This window comes from Zingiber officinale, chromosome 5A (genome assembly GCF_018446385.1).
Source record: "Zingiber officinale cultivar Zhangliang chromosome 5A, Zo_v1.1, whole genome shotgun sequence".
NCBI lineage: Eukaryota > Viridiplantae > Streptophyta > Magnoliopsida > Zingiberales > Zingiberaceae > Zingiber > Zingiber officinale.
Window position 1 is genome coordinate 4,063,094 of NC_055994.1, and position 20,065 is coordinate 4,083,158.

Here is a 20,065-nt window from a genome sequence, read left to right on the forward strand (position 1 = left end):
CTGGGCTTCCGCCCATTCCACAATTCTGTGGGAGTAGAAGATACTGATTTAGAAGGTACTAAGTTCAGAATGTGTGCAATCGTTTCTAGAGTGTATCCCCAAAATAAATTTGGTAATTCTGAATAACTCATCATCGATCTAATCATCTCTATAAGAGTCATATTCCTTCGTTCTGCCACACCATTCTGTTGGGGTGTATCAGGTGCGGACAATTGGGATTGAATCTCGACCTCTGATAAGTAATTTCTAAACTCTCCTAAGAGGTATTCGCCACCATGATCAGACCGTAGTGTCTTGATACTTTTACCTAGACATTTCTCCACATTAGCTTTGTACTCTTTGAACTTATCAAAGCACTCAGACTTGCGGCGTATTAGGTAAATGTATCAATATCTTGAATAATCGTCTATAAAATAGACAAAATATTCAAAACCACCTCTAGCCTGGATAGACATAGGACCACGCAAATCAGAATGAACCAATTCTAACGCTTCTTTGGCTCTATACCCCTTGGCCTTAAAAGGTCTCTTGGTCATTTTACCTTCCAAGTAGGATTCACATGTTGGAAAGTTTTCCAACTCTAATGGACCCAAGAGTCCATCGGCTACAAGCCTTTGAATCCTACTTAAGTTAATATGACCAAGCCTTAGATGCCAAAGATGCGTTTGGTTCATTTCCGAAGGTTCTTTTCTCTTATTAGAGTTAGAATATGTGTTATTAATTTCCATATTTTACTTTATGGGAAAAATTGGATTTAAAGTATATAAATTGCCAACCAATGCACCAGAACAGATAATCACTTTATTTCTCTTTATAACCACATTGTTACTAAAGGAAACTGAATATCCATTCAAATACAATTTAGAAACTGAAATTAAATTCTTTCTAAAACTGGGTACATAAAGATAATTTCTTAAAATCAATTTCCTATTCCTATCAAATGATAAGTAGACGTTTCCCACTGCAACAACCGCCACCTTAGTAGCATTGCCTATGTAGACAGTTATCTCTCCATCAAATAGTCGTCAGGTTTCCTGGAACCCCTGCAAAGAATTACAAACATGATCAGTGGCTCCCGTATCTACACACTAGGTGCTGGTAGATAACACTGTTAAACATGTTTCAACTACTAGAGCATGAGATATACCTTTATTGTTCTGATTCCTACGAGGATAGTCTGCTTTCCAATGCCCTGTCTGCTTGCAGATGAAGCACTTGCCCTTTGGCTTCTTCATTCCAGCTTTTTGTCCCTGAGGTTTATTCACTCTCTTTGCTGAAAAGACATGTTTCTTCTTCTTCTTGCCTTTCGGCTTAGAAGTAGAACCACTTTCAGCATAGTGAATCTGAGAACTTTGATGAAATATACCTTCTGCTGCCTGCAGTTCTGTCAGAAGTTCCGCCAACGTATACTCTCTTTTGTTCATGTTATAGTTCAGGCGGAACTGCTCAAAACTTCCAGGTAGTGTTTGGAGAATTATATCGACCTGGATTTCCCCATCGATTTCTCCTCCAAGGACTTGTATTTCGTTCAGATAGGCCATCATTTTGAGGATATGATCCCTTACGGGTGTTCCCTCAGACATGGTGGTTGTCATTAATTTTCTCATTACCTCTTGCCTAGCAGTCTGACTCTGGTGCCCAAAGAGTTCTTTAAGATTGTTAACTATATCATAAGCTGTTGGTAAATCTTGATGCTGATGTTGCAATACATTTGACATTGATGCCAAAATGTAACACCGCGCTATCTCATCGGCTTTTATCCATTTTTTATGATACTCAATCTCCTCTGGGGTAGAGTTACCGTCAAGTGTATCAGGGCAAGCCTTAGTCAGTACAAACTTATAGCTTTCAGCAGTAAGGACAATGTCCATGTTCCTTTTCCAATCTATGTAGTTAGGTCCAGTAAGTTTGTTCTCTTTCAGTATAATGGCCAGTGGGTTGAAAGTCATCCTAAGAATCGCAAAAAATAACTTTGGTCAGGACTCTAAATTTAGAATAATATTGATTCCTCAAACAATACTATTTTAAATTAACCAACACCTCAAAACACCGTGAATTTTGTATGCCACGATAGTGTGGACGTATACAAATTCAACATTTGTAAAAGAAGGGTATAACCCATTAATTTTATTATCTTGTCAACCTAACTTTTTGACAAATAAAATTAATAGTTGGTTTCCTTCTGTCACACAAATAATAGCAGTGACTCCGATGGGGAGGATACTATTAGACGTGCCTAAGTGTATACCATTACTTGACACTAAGTCCATTAATAAGATTGTGCCCCTTCCGATGGGGAAGATCACATGCTCTTAATTAATTTTCTATAGTCATCCAAAATGAAAGTTTGATCTAGTCATCCGCAAACAAACTCATCCGATATGGAGGAAGGCACTCAAAGCCAACGCGCAAGTTTGTTTGCATCACTTACAAACCAGTAATGGAGACCGTGGAATTTATTAAAATAAATCTCTCTCCCACTTAGTTATTTAAAGTGAGGAATTTTAAACTATCCTATCATACATCACATGCATACACACACATCACAGTAAATAAAAACAATAAATATGAAAATTATTTTCCAACTATTATGACCTTTTTATGTTACTGTCCTCCATGTGCACCAACCCTAGTTGCTGCCATTTTTAGCCACCGCCATCGGGTCGAGTCATTGCATCCATCTTGCTTCTTATTCCGCCGCGCCTCTGGTGCTCCAAAAGTACCACGCCTCGCAAGAATCTGATCCACGACAAAAATAGAATTTTACATATATCGATCCTATATTCCACAAGGGAATGTACATGTAATCTACATCGAAAATAAAATTCTAAAATCCTAGGGCTAATACAGCTCCTTCTGTATTAGTTACATACAATCATGCGCACGCACAAAATATTGCCCTTGACATGTCCAAGGGTCCAATCACACATAACATCAATAAGCCATAATAGTTGGAGCCTGCAACCAAAGAGTTAGCACATCACACTATTATCCTGCCTAAATTATGTATGACATGTGCATAACCTATTTGAATTTTAAACACACAGAGGCAAACCCTAGCTCTGATACCAATTGTTGGTTAGTCCTAGGAAAATGTATCAGTTCCACTGTACAAAATTTTTTTGTACAAGTGTCGAACATTTCCTTAAATAACCTATTGTGTTCTTTAGAAGTTAAATTAGGAATCATAGACGGAACTTAACATCATTGATTTCAAATTTAACTTATCTGTTCTTAAGGGTTTAGATTTAAATCGCAAGCGGAACTTAACACTATTGATTCAATTCCATTAAATATTAATTTCCAAAATTGGCTTCCAGAACTGCATGGCGAGGCACATGACCTTCTTGGATATGGGAGTAACCATCACCGCCTAGACAAAGCCTTTTAAGGAAAGCTAATATTTAATTTCCTTAAATAACTCTAGGTTAACCAAAAAGAACAATCGAATCACAAATTCGAAAAAAAAGAAAACACAAACTCGAAAAATAAATTCGATAAACTAGATCTAATTATCTCTTGTATTTAGAATTCTTACAAAGAAAATAACTAGTATGATGCGAAAGAAAATTACTAGTTATACCTTTTTTTTGTAAGCTAATGACCTCAAGATCTTCTGTCGTATTCCTCGCCTCGCCTTAAACGTCGTGTGGGCAACGTACCTCCAAGATGAACACCACCCAAAAGCTTCTTCCTCTTCTTCTAAAATCCGGCCACCACCACCACCAAGGAGAAGAGAGCAAAAGGGAAAAGACAAGGGAGAGAGGTGTCGACCACTTGAGATCTCCAAGCAAAAGAATAAGACTTGTGTCTCATGAAGCCCCCTCACCCCTTCTTTTATATTTGTTGCCCAAGGCAAATAAGGGAAGATTTTTTACAAAAATTAAAATCTTCCTCTAGCTTTTCCTTTTCCCTTTTAATTTTTCTTTTCTTTCCTCTTGATTGAATCAATCACCAAAAATAAATTTGATGATTTTATTATTTTTAATATGGTCGGCCCCTTGCATGGGCACCAAGTAAGGTGGCCGACCATTTCATCAAGAGAAAAGGAAATATATTTTTTAAAAATTTTACAAGAAGAAATCCTCTTATAAAATTTACAAGCTCTCTTTCCTAAAGTAGGAGTTAAAAAGGAAAGTTCTAAAAATTAAAACTATGTTTTAAAATTTAAAACTTCTCTTATAAAATTTTCTTTTTTAACATGGTGATAGAAAATTTTAATTTTAAAACTTATCTTCCTTTTTTTTCTTATACAATGAGGATGGTTAAAAAAGGAAAGTTTCAAAACTTTTAAAACTCTCTATTAAAACATGTGACCAAATTCAAATAAGGAAAGTTTTTAAAATTAAAATCTCTCTTTTAAAACTTATAGTTTTCTACAAAGAGAAGATTTTAAAAATTCAAAACACCCCTCCTATTTGAATTAATCTTGGTCGACCCCTACAAGCTTGGTCACCAAGCAATAGGGTCGGCCCCTATAAAGAGGATGTGGCTGGCCCTTGCTTGGTCACCAAGCATTGGACCGACCCACTTCTTGGACACCAAGAAGAGCCTTACATTTGGATGGACTTGAGGCTATAATGAGGCTACGACAGGGACCTAGAGGAGAAATTGGTTTTGGCCTTCCGATGAACTTGGGTATCCTGTATTCGCCCCGAACACACAACTCAAGTTTATCGATAATAACTCATTCCACTAGAGAGTTATTATCGCACTACCGTACCAATCTCAAATTACATTATGGGCTCCTTCTTTCATGAGTGTGTTAGTCTCCCTGTGTTTAAGATAACAAATGTCCACTAATTAAGTAAGTTACTCACAACTCACTTAATTAATATCTAGCTCCAAGAGTAGTACCACTCAACTTCATTGTCATGTCGGACTAAGTCCACCTGCAGGATTTAACATGACAATCCTTATGAGCTCCTCTTGGGGACATTCTCAACCTAGATAACTAGGACACAGATTCCTTCTACAATCAACAATGCACACTATAAGTAATATCATTTACCAATTTATCGGGCATATTGATTTATCGAGCTAAACCTTACCCTTTAATAAGTCAAAGAAATAAACATTAAATATATGTGCTTGTTATTATATTAGGATTAAGAGCGCACACTTCCATAATAACTAAGGTCTAGTTCTTTTATTAAGTTAGTACAAAAAGAACTTACCTAAAATGGTCCTACTCAATACACTTAGAGTGTACCAGTGTAATTTATTAATCAAGATAAACTAATACTTAATTACACTACGACTATTCTGATGGTTTATTCCTTTCCATCTTAGTCGTGAGCAACTGTTTATAATTTATAGAGAACCGACAACATGATCTTTTGAGTGTGACACCACACTCCATGTTATCTACTATATAAATTAATTGAACAACTACATTTAACAAATAAATACAGATATTGACCAATGTGATTCTGTTATTTCAAAAATAAATGTTTACAAAAGGTAGACTTTTAGTATACACTCCAACAGTAATTAGTTCTTGTCCTTTCTAGGACCAGAAACTAGTTAAGATCTCAGCTTACCAAATATACCTCAATTGGATCGACGCATACTGCCCCTTCAACCGAGATGCACCCTCACTTGGTCACTCTCCTCCAGTGACTTACCTTAACTTACCAGTTGGCCACACATCCGGTCAGTCCGTCGACTTGTTTGGACTTCGTGCTAACATTCGATCGATCCGTTGACCTAGCTGGACTTCTTGTCAGATATTCGGTCAGTCTGTTGACCTATCTGGACTTCATACCAGGTATCCGGTCGGTCCATCGACCTGACTGAATTTCGTACCAGCTATCCGGTCAGCCCATCGACCTAGCTGGATTTTCTGTGCACTTAATTAAGTGGTTAAATCATGATGGAACCTGACTTAATTTACTTGTCATTCATCAAAACCTGGGTTAGACCATTAGTACGATCCACACCAACAATCTCTCCCTTTTTGATGCAATGACAACTTGGGTTAAATTAGGAAAAAAAATGCAAGCATGAATAGACACATGATTTGGTTTAAGTTATTCGGATTTCGATTTGTTTCAAGTTAACCTTTTAACCTTCCTCCTTTGGCATTCATCAAAAAAACATGAATAGATATTTAAAAAAATTGCTAGGGAGAGTAAAAAAAATATTTATAATACAACAATTCACAGGATTACTTTGAGGGAGGAAAAAAATGTGATAACCATAATATTTAAAAAAATTGATAACATATGTTCAAAAATAGTTTTGAACCCCCCTTTAGTACTTCAAAATGATAAAGAAAACAATTTAGTAATAAAAAATAAGTTTTGAAAAAAATCTTCTCAAAAAACTTTTTCAAGGTGTTTTCAAGACATTTTGTAAAGCAGATTTTTCAAAGTGTTTTCGAAACCTTTAAAGCATTGTATATAAGTATTTTCATAAGGCTAATAAAGTTGAAAATACTTTAAAATCTACTAATTTTAGAAGCTTTAAAGTTTTAAAGAAAATGTTGAAAATGCTAAGTTTTTCAAATAACACTTAAAGGATTTAAAGTTACAGTTCTGTAAAGAAAAAAAATTAAAATACTAAGTGTTGTAACATTTAAAATTATTTTATTGAAAAAATTAAATAATTTAATTTTTCAAAACATGTGATAATTAAAAATGAATTTTTTGACTTGTTAATCCTCCCCATGAACCTGAGCTTATTTTTAAAATAATCTAGTGAACTACAAATTATCCTTAACTGTCTAACTGTTAGTTATTAACTAACTATCAGAAGATAGCAATGTTTACTTGATTAGTCAGGTTAGGTCTTTGTATCCAATTGGTGTTTGACTGACCTGGATTACTTAACATGATCGTTATAGATTTGGTATTTAACATCCAGACTTATGTTGATGCACTGATATAAGCATCTTAAATCTAAGCAATCTGCCTATGCATCTCACCCCTTTCTAAGTTTGGCAATCACAAACAAAGTAACCCTAATGTGTTAGTGAGATGCTCAAGTCCTTGATTTATATAGAGCATGTTTTCTATGTGTTTGATCTAGACTAAGGCTAAAACTAATTTTTAAAAGTCTAAAAATAAGGGAATTTTGAGAAAATTGTATAAAGAATTTACCCTAGAATTTGAAAATAATTTTTGAAAATATTGATCCTAGTCTATGAAACACATTCCTAGTTGCCGATGTAAATTACTAAATTGACTTTCAAGGAGAGGCTTGGTAAATATGTCAGCTAAGTTTGACTTGGACTCAATGTAAGTGAGTTCAAAGTTGCCCTTAGCTACATGATCCCTGATAAAGTGATGTCTAATCTCGATATGTTTAGTTTTGGAATGACATACTGAATTTTTTGTTAGATTAATTGAACTAATATTATCAATCATTACTTTTGTATTTGTTAAATTAAGTTAAAATCTTGTAGAGTGTGCATCATCCATAAGAGTTGTGCAACATATTCTCCTATTGCTATATATTCTGCCTTAGTAGTAGATAAGTCAACACAGTGTTACTTTCTACTAAACCAGCTGACAAGTGATAGGTCAAGTAACTGACATTCACCACTTGTACTTTTATTATCTAATTTACAGCTAGCATAGTCTGAGTCAAAGTTGCCTATTAGTTAAAAATTGGGTGTTCTAGGATACCAAATTCTTACATTTGAAGTTATTTTTAAATATCTGAAAATTCTTTTTACGTTAGTTAAATGACATTCTTTAGAACAGGTTTGGTATCTAGCACACATACTAACTACAAATAAAATATCAGGTTGACTTGCAGTTAACTATAGAAGGATTCCTATGACACTTCTATAATATTTTAGGTCAACTGATTTTCCATTTGGGTCATTATCTAAGGTTGTATTAGTGGCCATTGGAGTTTTTATTTCTTTGATATTTTCCATTCCAAAATTTTTAAGTAATTCCTTAATATATTTTTATTGTAGACATAATTTTCTTCATTAGTTTGCTTAATTTGTAGACCTAAAAAGTAAGTTAGTTTACCTACTAAGCTCATTTCAAATTTTGTTCCATTAAGGTTATGAATTATTGTAAGAATTCTGAATTAGTTAAACCAAAGATTATGTTGTCTACATATACTTGAGCTATAGATATATCTTGTTTGATTGACTTTACAAATAAGGTTGGCTCAATTTGTCCTTGACTGGACCCTTTGGAAATTAGGTAGGAGGTCAACCGTTCATACTAGACTCTAGGTGCTTGTTTAAGACCATACAGGGTTTTTTTAAGCTTAAGACATAGTTAGGATGATCTAGACTCTCAAATCCAAGTGGTTGACCTACATACACTTCTTTTATTATCCTATTTAAAAAGGTGGATTTAACATCCATTTGATAAAGTTTAAATCCTTTATGGGTTGTATAACTAAGGAGCATTCTAATAGATTCAAGTCTGGGTACTAGGGCATAGGTTTCATCATAGTCAAGTCCTTCGACTTGACTAAACCCTTTAGCCACTAGTCTAGCCTTATTTCTAATAATTTCTCCACTTTCACTTAGTTTATTTCTGAATACTCATTTTGTTTCTATTACCTTTTTATTATTAGGTGGTGGTACAAAGTCCCAGACTTTGTTTCTTTCAAATTGGGCTAGTTCTTCCTGTATGACTATGATTTAGTCTGGGCCAAGTAAGGATTCTTCTATCATTTTGGGTTCAATTTTTGAGATCAAGGATATTTTACTCAAATTTTAAAGGATGACCTAATCTGAACTCTTAGGTCAGGTCACCAATTATTTGGTCAATTGGAAGATTTGGATTTACGCTTATGGTTCTAGTAGGTTCATTCAGTTGAGGTTGATCTTCTTCTTCGTGACTTAGGTTTTCATTGGCTCCCCCTTGACTAGTGGTACCTCGAACAAATTCGATTGTTTGATTCTAGGTTTGTTCTAGGTTTTGGTTTGACTCTTTAAATTTTACATTTGAGGTTTCTTCAATTCTTAGTGTAACTTTGTTATATATTTTGTAATCTCTACTGTCTAGTGAGTAGCCTATAAAGATTCCATTTTCTATTTTTGAGATAAATTTTCCTAAATATTCTCTTGTATTTAGTATATAGACTAGGCATCCAAATACTTTAAAGTATTTAATATTAGGTTATTTATTATAATAGAGTTCAAATGATGTTTTATTATGAGTTTTGTTTCTAGTGGTCTTATTTTGTACATAGCAGGTTGTGCTAACAGCTTCTGCCCAAAAGTATTTTGATAGATTATACTCATTTAGCATTGTCCTAGAGGTTTCAAGTAGAGTTCTATTCTTTTTTTTTTTTCTATATTCACTTTGTTGGGGTGTTTTAGGGCATGAATATTCGTGATGATAATCATTTTAAAGGCAAAATTGATTAAAGTTGTAATTTCTAAATTCACCTCCGTTGTCACTTTTGATTCTTTTATTTTTTTTGGATCATTTTAATTTTCAATTTGTTTGCAAAACTTACTAAAGATTTCAAATGTTTCATCCTTATTTTTTAAGAATTTTACCCAGGTAAATCTAGAGTAATCATCTATTATTACTAGGTGATCCTGTCTGAGAAGCTTGACAAAATGGAAAGCTGGGGAGAGAACTTACTGCTGATGAAGAAGAACACCTGAGAACTCCCAATCCGAGAAAACCAAAGCGGATCTAGAAGAATAAAGTCACCAAACACCCTCCTTATACGAAGACTCAAGGACGAAAGGAGGGATCCATTGAAGAACACCAAGATCTGGAGCTTCCTCGACTTCCTGCACACAAGAGACCAACCAACACTATTGTCAGTGACCTAAGACCGGGGTGGGAATCCCTGGCTAGGCCCTCCGACGCTCAAGTCAGTGATCTCTCTTAATGTGGAAGGAAGAAAGAAAGAAGATGAACAGTAACTCTAAATTAGGGTTGGCAGTAGATGACTGTGTGTGTTGTGAGCGTGAGCATACCTGGCCAACGAAGAGGATTCCTCTTTTTATACCACTTCATATAACCTCCATAGTCATGAAGTGAACCCCGGTTTGTTAGAGTTTGTTATGAGATGATGTAAGTCATGTACTTGAAGAAAATAACTTTTAAGAAATCTTTTTTGTACCCCAGATGTACCTTCTTTGTCGCCTAGTGCTTGTAGAAGAGTCTAGGAACATTCTTCCCGCCAAATTGACGAACCTGTTATACAATCACATACTACAGATATATTCATTAAGCTATTTATGAATATTCTTGAAATATTTGTTCTTGCCCTATCTTATAAGTTATATGGAGATATATTATCCCGTCTGATATTGGCCTATTTTCCTTGAGCATATTATCTCGGCCGATATTGGCCTATTTTTCTTACGCATATTATCCCGGCACGCATATTGTCCCGGCCGATATTGGCCTATTTTCCTTACGCATATTATCCTAGCCGATATTGGCCTATTTTCCTTGAGCATATTATCCCGGTCAATATTGGCCTATTTTTCTTACGCATATTATCCCGACCGATATTGACCTATTTTCCTTAAGCATATTATCCTGGCCGATATTGGAAGGGTTTCACGTGCCTCAAAGGGTTCTAGATGCCTGAAGGGGGATAAACTTTTATTCCATCACAACAGCTCACGACACCTGACATTTGGATGAAATTCTTGGTATGGACGCCCGGAAGGGTTCCGAGTGCCCGGATCGTGCAGATAATGCTCCCCCTGGGTGGGGCACCCGGGCCAGGTCCAGGCACCAGTCAGTCCGAGTGCCGAACGGTTCGGGTCTTCCGCTCTGGTTTCACTCGCATTGGTCCGGATCTTTCACTCCTGTTCCACTCGCTTGGGTGATTTCAGTCATCTAGAATAGGGCTCGCCCGAACTCAACTTCCAGCCTTCTCGAGCAAACTTCTACTCCAACTTCTCGTCCCTTGGAGAACGTCGTGCACCTCCTTCGCGTCCGCCCGCATACTCTTTCGTAGCACCTCGTACCTCGAACGCACTCAGCCCGTCGGCTCTCTCCCGTGTCGTCTTTCTCACTAGTTGCGTCTTTCACTCGACTTCCTGTGCTCCTAAGTTCCTGCACACTTAGGCACATGGGTTAAATATCAACAGGACCTAACTTCACTTAGTTGATCATATCAAAACTACTTTGGGGTATTAACAGCTACTGGATGTCCATACTATCACTTCCATGTGAAGTTACAGAGCGTATTTACAACACCTGTAAATCATTCATATAGACAACCAGAGCCCCCCATAGCATGGTTAAAGTTATGTCTCCCTAAACAAAAACATGGTTTTGGCTTGAGAGACTTAAAGACATGGAACCTTGCCCTACTAGATAAGTTCTATGGCGAATATAGGATAAGCAAGAAACACTATAGATATGATGGGTGCACGACACATATTTACAACATGTGGGGATATGGACTTGGCAAGCCAGATAAACAGACTCTCCACTCATCGAGAAGTTGTTGCACATCAAAGATAGCATTTTAACAGCTATAGGTAGTCCAAAAGTTGTAAGTCAAGTCCTAGTTGTGTGGTTTTATTAGAGGAAGGGAGGTTTCCAGAGGGCTTATGACCACTTCAGAAATGTGAGGCTCAAGAAGCAATGCGTAAAGATAGTCTGGCAAAAGTACCTTTAGTCGAGTCATGCTTTTACTCTATGGATGCTAACACATGGTTGACTCCCTGCACGAGCTTGACAAGAGTACCTAGAGGATAGGCAGTTCACTTTTTGCAGGCAAGAGGAAGAGATGCAGGACCACATGTTCTTTAGATGTGGTCCTACTGTCAGTTGTGGGGAAGGATCAGAGCATGTCTACAGATGAGGCCTGAGATAACCATATATTAGCGCATGCTAAGGACTTTCATACTCTAGTACCAGGGCACCTCCATAATGACCAGGGAGCGTCATATGTCCAATGACAACACTTATACACCATGTTTGGAGGGCAAGGAACAACAACATGTTTGAGGGGCTCAAATTTGATGCAGAGATGGTATTCAAGAAGGTCCATATTCATGCCTATAGATTATTCGATGCGTACTCAGATCAGGTAGGGATGACATAGGCGAGAGGTGTGCCGTTTTTTGGGTTACTCCCTCATATTGCATCATCATGTCATCCATACACTCATACACACTTATGCATCTGTTACACATATAGGTCATTTAGGATGGAGAGAGCATGCATCATTTTTTTGGATGAAGAGAACATGACATTTTGATAAATACATACAGAGAACATTCATATAGATAGTCATCTGGTAGACCCCTCCACACGCATGAAGTTTTGTAGTATAGGAGCCCATATCAGCCATTTTGGCATACTACATGAGGTCTAGCGGACTTGTATTTACCAATACACATTGCATAGAACTGTGGTCGCTACCTTGAACTGGCACCATGTTGGTCCAAAGTATATGGCCATGGTAAAAAAAAACTTATACATGATTTGGAGCCTTGGAGATTGTGAGACATGGAGTCGTATGGAGCTTACCTGATATACAGCCACATGGAGTCTCGGAGATATGGAGACACATGGCGCCTTGAAGATGTTGAGATACATAGAACCATATAGAGCCACACCTTAAGTGCATGGGTGAGGGAGGGAGGTAAGAGCCACTTCCTTAGATGGTATATATGTGAGGGATGATGGTATATATGTGAGGGATGAGACTGTGTGACTTAAGATACTTCTTGAGATGATGATTGAGAGTTGAGTTTTTTATGGAGTGAGAGGGTGGGGAGAGAGATTCTATCTCATGAGTGTGAGAACATGTATTTATTGATGATGATTTAGGTGAATAGACCCACTTTGAATGATCTATCTAGTCTGCGGTAAATGACTTACAGTAAAGATGCTTCAAATATGTTTATGATTGAGGCTTTGCCTAAAAACTCATGAGAATGAATAGATTCACCAGAATGATTTATCTAGTCTATAACAAACATCTCACGGTAAAAACATTGTAAATCCGTTGATAGCTGACCACTTGCTAAAAGTGTGCAAGGGACGTTGATGGTGACTTATGAACAGTTCGAGGCTAAGAGCACATTAATATCACACGATATCAACCTCGGCCACATAGGAGACCACATGAGTTGGGCCTCAAGGAGGGGATGGGTAGTGAGATAACAATGAAGATATTGGGTTGTATAGGCAGATGGCAGAGACTTGATGTTGACAACAAAAACAAGATCTGATGATGCCTAATCTCCTGTGGCTAGTATGGAAGATAAGTAATTGACTGGCGCATTGCTTGATAGAGTTTGTAGGATTGTTTTAATGCTACGACATATAACAGTCATTGCTTGATCTCTCATGATACGAAAAATAGGTGATTGACTAGAGCACATCCAATGATGTGACACAGGAGAGAGTTGATATGTATGAGAGTGATGATACACATGAGTACATTGTATACCATACCTCAACTGCTTTTACAGATCTGATGTTTCATCAAACATGACATCTGTACCAAGTAGCTACTACAACACTATAATAATATTATATTAATCGTTACACGTTATAGCAGTTGCATAATAGATTCTACACATTAACTGTTATAATACCACTAAAAATAAAAAATAACATTGCAATAACTACTCGATAGCTTCTACTATTAATTGTTATAACAACAATGAAATAAGAAATATTCTATAAATAAAAATAACATCGCCTATTTTATTTTTTCTATCATGAACATCAATTTTTATGACATTTTTTTATTTCTATCCCATAATTTTAAAATGTTAATATTAAGTTATATTTTAAATATTATTAAATTAAACAATGTTTCCTATTTCTATTATTAGTATTATTAAATAATACTATCTATAATTTTATTTTTAATTTTATGTAAGCAAAAAAATATATATATACCTGATCATGGGGCCACCATTCCTGTCCTGTCACAATTCGCCTACCTGTGTGTCGCCTAGCCTGATCACGCTATCGTGAATCGCGGTGACCATGTCGAATAATCACCGCCCAGCTTCTATATATGGGACCCCAACCGACGAAAATATCGTTCCTCTGCTACCATACAGACTTCTACTAATCTGTCGAAAGCAAAGCGGCAGACGAAAGAGTGATGAGAGGTGACTGGAGGTTCTCGGTCGATGCCGTGGAGGCGGTTCTATGGCGGCAGGAAGATGACGACGACGGTGGCGTTATGGCGGCGAATGGCGAAGAGGTCGGGTGGAAGTGCTGGCAGCACCCGTCGCAGCCTCGCTACGGCGTCTGCCCCGCTTGCCTCCGTGACCGCCTCCTCCGTCTCTGCCCGGATTGCGCCCGCATCCGCCCCTGCATTTGCGGCAGCTTCGCCTCCTCCTCCTCCTCCTCCTCGTCTTTTTCTTCCCTTTCCTCCGCCGAGCCCATCAGATCCGGCTCCCGGAGGGGCGACGGCGCGGATATCGGAGCGGTGGGACCTGTTTCGCGGCTCATCGAGAGCGAGCCGGCCTTCATGCGGTCGCGATCTGTCGGGTTCCGGCTTCTCAGATCGAACTCCACCTTCGGCGACGTCGAGCCACCGCCTTCGAGATCGCGTGGATTCAAGATTTGGGCGCCGTTCTGGAGGCGAAACGAGCCGCCGGACGACACCAAACAGCCTAATCTGCACAGATCGAGGTCGGTGGCGCCTGGGCGCTTGCCGGAGCCAGGCGCCGGAAGGGAGGCGGAGGGAAGAGCGAAGGGGTCGCGATGGCACTTCCCGATCCCAATCAAGGCGTTGCGAGGCAGGAACGCGGCGGCGGCGGCGATGAAGGAGCTGGCACGATAGCCTTCACCGCGTGCCGCGGTTGATTTGACCATAACAAACCCTCGATATTTTCTTCTTCTTCTTCGTCTCTTTTTCCCCTTCTTCAAAATTTCCGCACGCTGTCAAACCAACTTGGTCTTACGGAGAAAAATTGGTTGTGAATAATATTCAATGATTCGGTTTTTTACTACACCAAATATTAGCAATATATTCATTTAAGAAAAATGAGCATATTTTCATGGTAAAAAGCAAACAGGTGGAAAATGGATAAGGGAGGTACGTCACGACCGTCCCCCTCCTAAGCAGCTCTCCATCGCCACAACTTTCCGTCTCACTAAAGCATCAATTGCGAGAGCGAATTGAAGTCTACTACTGTCGTGTGGTCCTACTCCTTCCTTCTTAGCGGCCACATTCTGTACTTAAACATGCCTCTCATCGATCGTTACGTTGCGTCTTTTTTTTCCTGGAATCTTGTGCGACTGTTTGTTCTTTGTAGGGATAGACATGGTTCATTGATGGCTGGCCGCAGAGCTGAAGGCTGAATAGAAAGTAGGTTGGCGTTGCCATCACCAGGGACGCATCGTCCAATTAATTAAATCGATCAAATTTTTAAATAAAAAAATAATCAAAAAACTTTACAAGTCGGGCATATAATTGAATTAAAAAATTTAAAATTAAGATTGAATTTAATTATTTAAAATAATTGATGACCTTTCTTTTAAAAGTATACCAACAGTAGGAAGAATAATAGTTATTCATTTGAATTTATAGTGTGTTTTTTTTTCATCACTGTATCTTCGAATAAAAATCATCAAACAATCATGTTGCGAGGTTGCTGTAGGGTTGCTGGTGATTTGGGTGACTCTCGAGTCCCATCAAATTAATTCCATCATCATTATAGTTGACCAAATTGTCTAATTCGATTCCCCTCAATAATGCAGCCAAGTCAAGTTAAGTTAAGAGGATGCTCGGCTTCCTAATAATTAGTATTTCATTTTATACAGGTTCGTATTACGATGTTTTGGTATCACGAGAAAATTGAAAGCGTATTCTTTTAAGCTGAATCTTAAATTTCAGTATTATACATTTCGTATTCAATTTTTATAATTATAAAAGTATATATTACATTACTATTATAATTTTTTTTTCTTTTACGATAAATTACGAACCACAAAGGAAAATATTTGTTATACTCAAATCAAGTAAGAGCCTCCATAATGACACCAAATATTTCCTCCAAATATTTATGGGGTCCATTTTCATATCATCAATCAAATATCTCACTTATCAAATATCTCAAATCTCACAATAAAATATCCCCTCAATCAAATATTTATGAGTCTCATCTACCAAATATTTTTATCTCTCAATTACAACTTGTGGGGCCCACTTTCATGCCACCCACAATGAAATCACCAGACACAAAATTGTGCCCAGTGATTTCTATTCTCCTTTCAAATATCCCCTACAATGGGGGATCTTTGAGAGAGGGGATATTTGGAGAAATATCCCCCCATAGGAGATGCCCTAATGTATAGAATTATATTTTTGTCCAATCTGAATTGAATCAATTAATAGATTATCCATAATAACATTAAATATTTTTCCAAATATTTATCATCCTATGTTTAAATTATCAATCAAATATCACTGTTTAAATACCTTAAATTTCACAATTAAATATATCCTCAATCAAATATTTATAAGTCACATATTAAATATTACACTCTCAATTATCTCAAATCCTATAATAAAATATTTCATCAACTAAATATTTATGGTCATAATATTATTTTATTAATTTATATATAATTTTATATTTAAATAAAATTAATTATACTTATTAAATTTTAATTTAATATATTTCAATATTTATTTATATTTTGATAATTATTAAATGTAATTAATATTCAACTTTTAAAAAAACAATAACAACAGCTACACAGGAGCATTAGGCGAGTGGGAGGGCCCACCTCCTCCTCCTTTAGCAGTAGCTTAATTTGTTTGTTTTTTAATATGCCACGTAGGATAGATGATCAGTGATTTCTAAATATTCCTATCTTTAGTTATCACAGTGACAGATATTTGAGATGGGATTTTAGAAAAATATTCCTTCTAAATATGTTGTATTATGGTTTTTCTTACAATATAATAATATAATCGTAATGTTTATGTGATCAAGAATAATTATTTTAATTGATTATTATATTATAACAATCGATTAAAAATTTGATTCGTATTAAAAAATTATTATTCTAGTATATCAAATTGATGTATAAAAATATAAGTATAATCAAAAGAATGAGATAAACATATAAGATCTAATTATATATTATTTCGAGCTATCTAGATAAATCAATCGATTTGATTGAATTCAACTTATGAATATAAAAAATTCAAAATGACATGAAAGTTTCATATATTCATCCATTTTTTTTAATTATACCTACATCATCAAATATTAATTTAATATATCAATGAATTTTTGCTCATTTAAGACTTTTCAATCAATTTTTTTTTTTAAAAAAATTAATATTGATTGCTATAACAATCGATTAAAATTACTGACTATATACATATTCTGACGCACTTGCTATTATAACAATTGATTGAAAAGGATAAAAATAGGATTGTGTAGGTGATTTGATAATTTAAAATTAGAATACATTGATTTACATATTTTAAAAAATTTCTTACATGGCTAAGTAATTTTCCTTTTTCTGACATTTAACTCTACCTATCTAAAAATCCACCCCTCTTAATTTTTTATATTGAATTCAGCTATGAGTGTTGGTAGATTAGAAACGTTGCATATTCGAAATGTTGTAGAAGATTTACAACATTAAAGGTTGAGGAGATGATTGATTCATCTCCCCCAATATTTATTGTAAGTTAAGGACATCAAAGCATCGGTTATAAATTGGTGTTTTCTTCCCATATAATTATGCATCCAAGAGCAATTAAGTAGAGGGTGTGAAATCGATGGTGATCAAGGAGAAGAACGTCCGATGAGTGGATTTTGATATGTGGAAAGAGGTGAAGCACTACAAAAATATTCGTAAATAACGACGGGAGTAGTGACGAAATATATCTCCGTCGGTAATTACCGACGGAATATAAATTCCGTCGGTAATTACCGACTGATATAAATAATCAGTCGGAAATTACCGACAGAATTTAATTCAGTCGGGAATACGAACGATAGGCAACGGATTTGGAAGATCCGGGTTAGCGGTCTTCGTGAATTACCGACGGACCTAGGATTCAGTCGGGAAACACCGACTGAATTATATTTCCGTCGATGAGTTTTCGCCCGCACCCGCTAATTTTAAACCCGTTAAAATTTTATACCGATAAGCTTTACTATTTACCGATGGAATTATATTTCCGTCTGTAATTACCGACGGAAGTAATTATTCCGTCGGTAACTACCGACGGAAATATAATTCCGTCGGTATTTCAGTATTAGGGCACCAAATCGGCTGCTTTCCTCTTCGCGCGATCTGCTTCCTCCTCCTCTCTCGGCGATTTCCGTCCACGACTCGGCGATTTCCCAGCACGTCCTCTCCTCCCGTTCACCGGCATCTGCAACCAGCAGTCAGGTATGCTCCGTGCCCCTCTCTCTCTTCGTTTTCACACAGCCGGCGGCCGCCGCGGCCTGCTCGCTACGAGCGGGGCGCCGCGGCCAGCGCGGGCAGCTCGCGGCCAGCGCGGGCAGCTCGCGGCCAGCGCGGGCAGCTCGCGGCCAGCTGGCCGGCGCGGGCAGCTCGCGGCAAGCCACCCACCGCAGGCAGGTCCTCGCGGCAGCCAGTTGCGGCAGCCCAGCTTCCCTTGTTTGCGGCATCCCAGCGGTCGCAGGCACCTGCTCGCTGCCTAATCGCGGCCAGCCAAGTGAAGTTGATAAAGTTAGTGTTAACTGTTAAGCACTTTGTTCATTTTCCTCCATATCTAAATTATCCTGCTATTGAACAAACCAAGTGAAATTGATGCAAACTTGATATGTACACAAAAGCTTGTATTCTCTTTTAATGTTATAATTAGAAAAAGTTGTCTTTTAGCAAATCTTCAGCTGCACTACGATATATCATTTGATTCTGCTTATGTAATGGATCACTGGATCACTAGCTCTCTTCCTTGGTTCTAGTGTTTTATTGTAACCTGCCCTTATTTCTTTCTTTAGTTGTATAAAGTTCTAATGCTTGGAAAGAAATTGTTGCTTAAACTTTCACTTTGAATTCGGATATATGATATGTTAGTTGTTCAACAACAATAAGAAGTCCCTTCCTATTGGTTTTGAACGAAACGGGCATTACTTTATAGTTTGCATTTCGGAGATATATTAGTTTCATTTATTTGCTTTAGTGTAGAGGAGATTTATTGTAATATGATACGATGATTGTGAGATGAAATTGTGTGCATTTAAAATTATTTCAAGTGATATAAATTTAATAATGTTTCAAATTATATTCTCTTTATGTTATAACAATGTATATGAACAAAGCTTGGATGTACAATCGATTAGATAATGGTTTTATTAGAGAGGATTTTATTGCTGAAGTTGACTAGTTTGTGACCTTTGCTAAAAGTCATCCAGAATGTATGAATGGTGCTGAGTTACGGTGCCCCTGCAATCATAAAAAATGTCAAAATAGAGCATTTCGTGATGAGGATACTGTAAAAATGCACATATGTAGAAATGGTTTTGTGTCAAATTACTACAATTGGTACTGTCACGGAGAGGCTTATTTATATGAACCAATTGGGCCTTCTGCTGGTTCATCTTCTGGGACTACTGTTACCGCTCCTGAAACATCAAATAATATTGATATTTCAATGCAATCAATGGTTCAAGATGCGATGAATGCAGTTGATTATTCAAATATAGATGAAATATCAACCCCTGAATATCAACAACTATATTGATCCTGTCCGAATGCTGAATCAGCGGACGCTGGGCACGGGGCGCTTTCCGACTGCTGACGTGGATCTTCAACTGGTGGCACGAAGCTCTGGCGGACCTGCACAGAAGTCGGGCCGGGAAGGGGTTCCCGGCGGCGACCCTCCGACGCTCAAGTCAGGCGAAACTCAAGAAAGAAACAGTGGCTTCAAAACGCGTAGAATGCATACCTCCGGCGAAGAATGAGGGCCTTTATATAGGGCAGCGAAGAAGTGAGTGTACACCTGCCGAGGTGTACACGTGTCCATGGCCCATACCCCAGTAAGGACTTGTCAGTGAGCTTCCCTAACCCATACTGCTACAGTCTCGATGGGACAGCGGAATCCCCTGTCCCAAGATTTGGAGCATGGCCTACACGTGAAACATACCTGGTGTCAGAAAAAGACGTTCCTTGTCCTTTTCCCC

General features: G+C 37.3%; 1 protein-coding gene across 1 annotated transcript; it reads left to right on the forward strand.

Annotated features, from left to right (window-relative positions):
- Positions 1 to 14,037: 14,037 nt before the first annotated feature.
- Positions 14,038 to 14,724, forward strand: LOC121982818. Its single transcript, XM_042535873.1, has one exon. It carries the CDS (start codon positions 14,038 to 14,040, stop codon positions 14,722 to 14,724), a length of 687 nt encoding a protein of 228 aa, XP_042391807.1.
- The last annotated feature ends 5,341 nt before the right edge of the window (positions 14,725 to 20,065 follow it).

Coding starts and splice junctions, on each gene's coding strand:
- LOC121982818 (XM_042535873.1), top strand. CDS start 14,038: ATGAGAGGTGACTGGAGGTTCTCGGTCGATGCCGTGGAGGCGGTTCTA.